Below are 5,894 nucleotides of genomic sequence, written 5' to 3' on the forward strand. Positions count from 1 at the left end.
CCCCCTTGGAGGACAATAAATTTAATTGATTGAATTGATTGATGTAGTTTTGAAATTCACAGCATCTCTGACATTTGCTACAAAACACAAAAATATGGCTTAATACAGAAAATTTCCAATGTGATACACATGTTAATGCATTGAACGATTCAACGATCCAATACATTTAACATACATATGAAGCAACTACTAATGCGATACAATTTACCCCTATTGCGATGCAGTGTGATTAGACACAATTTGATTCAATGCAATAGAATATGATGCTATGCAGTTTAAATTGGTACAGATAGTTTAGAGTTGATTTTTTTGGTACTTCCTAAGCAACCTAAGAAACAGTTAAGAAAGGAGGAATCAATCTAAATATAAAATTATTTGTCACATATCTAAATAATAAACGCACAGGTCCTCTACTAATAATTCTATATAAAAGACAAATCTTACTGATGCAACGATGTTAGAAATTGTGCACCTCCACTGTATCCCAAATTTTATCCAATGCACACTTTTTTTTTTCTGGTGCAATCCCATCTTGAACTTTTATGCCAGTGCACCATCAGTAAATTTTACCATGCCTCAGAGGCGGACAGCCCATCAGGAGCACCAAGACATTTTCCAGTGGCCTAAGGTCGTGTCGGCCTGCTGACATGATCTACAGCCTGCTTGACCAGTGATAATAATTGTTGTGCTGTTTGCTTTATCAACACAAGTGAATAAACATTTGCATTATACTTATATTTATGTGGCTTATGTTCAATTTCATTCCATTTGAACGGACTACGGAAACAGGTGAATGACCATTTGTGATCTAACAAAGAAAATGTGAGAAAACCTTTAAACCCATTACATTAACAAATACAAAATTTGTCGTTTGCGTGACAGGGTGGAGTCAAATTCTCTGCCTTTCTGTCCACTACTGTCTTCCCTATTCTATTTGTCACTTGAGAAGTTTGCTTGCTAGCACACATTTGCTTGTATTGGTCACAAACGTCAAACAGCTAGAGACAGCTACCAAAACTAGCAACAAAGCTATGTAAATTGGAGGTGAGAAGGTGAGTAAATATCTGTATTGTGGCAAACATATGAACATTGGGAACCTACTGATCTCTTGTAATCGGGGCATTTTTTAGTTTCTATTTTTTAAAGACCTCAAACATATCTTTGGTGATTCTAACTGCTAACATACAGTCTATACCAGTTATAATTATATCCAGACTGAAAAATGGTCTAGGCCAATGGTGTATTAACTTATCACACATATAATGATATATCCTTAAACTCCTTTTCATATAAATAGACATTTATGTGCAGGCTACCTGAACCATAAATCAGTTTTCTCAGATTGGGGGCAGCTTCTTGTTGCCGTAGAAAAGCTTCTGATGCTTTCTGCTGCAGACCCTCCTTCCACCTTAGAGCCCCTATGGACAGAAACAGGAGAATGATAAATAAAATCACTGAACCTTCAAATTCTATTTAGTATCACAAATCTATCAGTTTGTGGCTTGAACATCAACACAATTCCCCCTTATATCAAAACACATGAACAGCTACCTGCAGACTATTTGACCAATGAAAGCTTTGTTCTGAATCTCATCTACTCACATTGTCTGAGCTGACACATGGAAAAACAACTTTGTCTGTACAGCAACACAGTTTTTTTCTGCAGTTTAAGACTTGAAATTACAGTAATAAAAGGAGAGCTGAACACCATATTGGAGTCTAGAGGACAGAGCGAAAAGGGGCGGAGGAGCTACTAAATGGATCTTGTGTTGCGACTGAAATCTGTTTCCAAGGTCAAGAATGAACCCCCCATTAAACCCCAGTTCTTTAATCCTCAAGGTGCTTAATGATTAATAAAAAGGAAGACTACACTGAAATTACACTGAACATTAACTGTAAGGCGAAAAATGATTTCTGATTGGTTTTAGGGATTTGAATTAGCATCAGAAGAGACAAAATAGGAGTAGTGCAACCATTAACTACGAACTACAATAAAACAGAAAGTATCAACCTAACAGTGTATTTACCCTGCTCTTCTTCCCCTTCCCCCTCCTCCTCCTCCTCACTCTCTGTTTGTTTCTTCACTGTATCATCTGCATCATCCTCCTCTTCCACTGATTCATTTTCTGACTCTTCATCATCGCTTTCTTCCTCATCTTCTTCAAAACAGTGTCCAGAGTCTCTTGCTCTCGCAGCCTCTCCCTCTTTCTTGCTCTCCTCCTCCTCACTCATCTCTAGGTCGTCTTCACTGTCAGCAAACGCTAGCATCTCTTCGCCCTCTTCCTTTTTCTCCTCCAGCTTCTGTCTTTTCACTGGTGGAGTGTCTGTTACGTTCTTTGCTGTCTTTTCAGATTGGGCTCTAGCCTCTTTGAGAAATATGGACAGATTATCCTTGTCTTCATCCTCTTCCTGCTCACTGTCACCATCCTCATCATCAGTGGTGCTGCTAACATCATCTTCCTCCTCCTCAGCGAAGACCACTTTCCTCCTGTTTCTCTGGGTGTTAGGATCCCAGACATGCTTCTCTTGCGGACTCTCCTCCTCTCTAACACACAGACACACACAGACACACACAGACAGACACACGATCTGTGTTTATCATGTTATAAATATAATTCAATACACAACGGAGATGTTCAAGTTACTCCCCATAACCGCTTTGTATCATTAAGGCTCTAATGTCTTTCCCTAATGACGTACAACGTATAAATTATTATAAGTATTTATTATTTCATATTTCATTTCACATTATTTCATACATTTCATGTATCTAATGTCCCTCACATCTGTAGTACATATGTATGAAGGTATAAATGAAGAAGAGAGAAAGAGGCTGTAGCTGTGAGGTGCCTCACCTGCTCTGCTCGTCGATGCCTGTTGGGTCTAGGGTGGCAGAGCCGCTGAACAGAGACACCTTACTGGCAGCCATCTTGGCATCCAGGGTAGCATGTGTGTCAATAAGAGACTGGACCAGCTCTGTGGTGGGCCGCACCTCGTCCTGTAACAGGGAGAGAAGAATACACCTCACACCATGTACAAACAGTACTTAAAATAAGGTCAGGTGGAAAAATACCAGAGTGACTAATGGGAACAATAGTACAAGAATACAAATTGAAGAGTGGATAAGGAGAAAAAGAGAGTGGCAACAGGAGGAGAAAAGTAAGCCTGCTGGTGCAAAGCTGCAAAGCTCGGGAGAGTGGTGTTGTTGTGGGTACTTTGACCCTATAACCACAGAGGAGATTTCACAGACAGGGTCAAACAAAAGATATTTAGAACATTGGATTTTTCTGTAGGGTGCGCTCCATAATGTTTTCAGACACTTACAATCACAATTTGATCTGAGTAATGGCAAAAACAAGCACTTTTAATGCACTTATTTTAAATGTGCGGAATTAAGTCAGCACATAGCATATCTAAGTACAGGAAAGTTGACTGAGGTTCCATAAGGGGCAGGACTTAAGCAGAACTCTGACTCTATACTGGACCAAATTCAAATGTGTAGTCCCCCATTAGTCACTTTGACACAAAAACATGGGAAAATTGGGTTAGGTTGTAAAATAAATAGCTAGCGAATATAAGTACAAATAACAGGCTGTCAGAAGGTTCAAGCACAAAAACACACACACACCTGCTGTTGATTGACGTGGTTAGCAGGAAGGTCAATATAAACAGCGTCCCTGTCGTACACAACCCCCCCAACTCCAGCCATGGGTGCATAAAGCAGACGTTCCTTCTCATTCAACGCTCTCTTCTTCTGAGCATCTGGCAGTGAACACGGGTCTGGCAGAAAGTTCACGTCTGCCACCTGAAAGTCTCCTACACCTGCAGGGATATATATATATATTGCAGATATATTGCAGACAATATATCACTGCACATGTTTCCAGGGATATTTCAGCAGTACTATTTGGAGCCTTTCTGCTTTAGACGGTATGATTTAAATGGTAAACGGTAAATGTTGCTACGTGTATAGCGCCTTCCAACTGTAGGTAGGTAGGTAACTATGCTTACATACCTGGGATATGGACCTGGCATTTATTTTTCAAATATGTCCCTCGCAAGTAGCCGTAGAGTGACACTGTCCGGTCACACTTGGGGTCTGTCCTTACGCTTTCAGGGTCAGTCAAGTCCTCCATACTGTTTAGAAAGGAAAAGACAATACAGTTTGAGTGAGTATAACTGAGAAAGTATGCAAGCACACCATGAAATATGTTAGTTAGACACTAACATTGTGGCTGTTTGGTCTGACATCAGCAAGGTTACCAATTCACTGTTTACGAGTTACAGTATAGTGTCTTGCTGAGCATCTATGTTGCTAATGACAGGTATTCTGACAGGCCCGTTCTATGTAGCTGTGCCAGTAAGTCATGCCATTATCCGAAATACGAAATACCAGGGTCCTGAAACTGATGCATCTAAATGCAATGCAGCAATTATTGATGTTATGACTTATACCTGTGCTTAACAAGTCAAATAACTATGTGAAGTTGTCCACAACTTAGCAAAATCAGGCACGTTCATTTTAGTAGGACTCTATATTATAAAGAGAGCAAAAAGGTTTAAGGTTTAGGTACAGCTCACTTGAATACATATTGTATGTGGAAGCAGCCACACTAAAGTAATGAATGAATTTACAGCCATTTCATAAACTATGAACTATGATGACCTGCCTCACTCCCTCGTCCTCTCCGTAAGTCCATGCATTAGTTTGTAGCTAATGTGTAGCTGCTTCCACATACAAAGCTTTATGTGGTGTAAAAATGTTGTTGAAAATGTTTTTAGTAACTATTAAATATAAATGATACTGGCCATTTAAATGATATCAACAATGAACTGTCTCGTAAATACGTGACTTTGAAATTAAAGTCATGTCAGTCTCAGGTTTTTACTCACCGGTCAACCAGAACATATGGGTGGGAGGTCTGCCAAACCAGAGGACGAAACTTCATGACAGAGATAAAGCGACCGAGGTTCTTCACTTCCTGAGTCTGATATTCACCATACACCATACCTGACAGGTAGAACAGCTTGGCCCCCTGAGAGGTTCAAACCAAACATGCATGCACAGGTAAAACGGTCTTTAATCACATGGCCGTATGGATACTGTCAGAGTACATACGAGTTATAGTTTCAAGGTTCTGTACGAGCGACTGATGATGCATTTTCAGCAGTAAAGATGTGATTATGTCTTTACCTGGTAGACCTCAGTCCAGAAGCGATGTTTCAGGTTTTTCTTGGTCTTCCTTAGTGTCTTGTTATTCTTGAATGAATCCAGGTGAGTCAGCACACCCATGATACGAGGGAAGCCATGTACCTGACAGATGTTGAGAAACTCAAAGGTCTCCATCTCAAAGCCAAAGCTGGCATCAATCAACATCAAAACCTGGAGGGAAAAAGCAATGCATTTAATTCATTTGATTTAGTTATTAATACTTCCCTCAAGAGTCAACTCAAATCAAGTTTATCAAAAGGTCCAGTGTGTAACAATTAGGAGGATCTATTGGCAAAAATGGTATGTTTTCATTAGTGTATAATCACCTGAAATTACCTGAATACCTTAGAATGAGCCATCTTTATCTACACAGGGAGCAGGTCCTTTTCTAGCTAGGTTTGCCATATTGAACCACATTGTTTTTAGCACAGAACGTAGAAACCAAACAGTGCCTCTAAATAGGGATTTTTTTTTGCACTTTTACACTTGTAAGGCTGAGCTGTATTCACTTGGTTTCTATCTGCAACATCACCTCTAGATGGCCCTAAATCCTACACACTGGTCCTTTAAGATATAGTACTGAATTATAACAACATGCCAAGTAACAATACCTTATGTAATAACTCGAAAAAAAGGAATTTATTCACCAAAATATGTAATTAGGGACCGAGCACTAACAAGT

At 39.7% G+C, this 5,894-nt stretch overlaps 1 protein-coding gene across 1 annotated transcript in view; it reads right to left on the reverse strand.

Annotated features, from left to right (window-relative positions):
- bms1 (BMS1 ribosome biogenesis factor) overlaps positions 1-5,383 on the reverse strand; it is a gene marked incomplete at both ends in the record, with an annotated part of 11,095 nt that extends 5,712 nt beyond the window's left edge. Inside the window, 7 exon segments of the mRNA XM_035660628.1 lie at positions 1,317-1,418; positions 2,028-2,545; positions 2,856-2,998; positions 3,629-3,822; positions 4,016-4,137; positions 4,894-5,036; positions 5,195-5,383. Coding sequence (XP_035516521.1) covers positions 1,317-1,418; positions 2,028-2,545; positions 2,856-2,998; positions 3,629-3,822; positions 4,016-4,137; positions 4,894-5,036; positions 5,195-5,383 — 1,411 coding nt within the window.
- Between the last annotated feature and the right edge of the window lie 511 nt (positions 5,384-5,894).

This window comes from Morone saxatilis, unplaced genomic scaffold (genome assembly GCF_004916995.1).
Source record: "Morone saxatilis isolate NCDOM2014 unplaced genomic scaffold, NCSU_SB_2.0 Contig1, whole genome shotgun sequence".
In the NCBI taxonomy this organism is placed as follows: Eukaryota; Metazoa; Chordata; class Actinopteri; family Moronidae; genus Morone; species Morone saxatilis.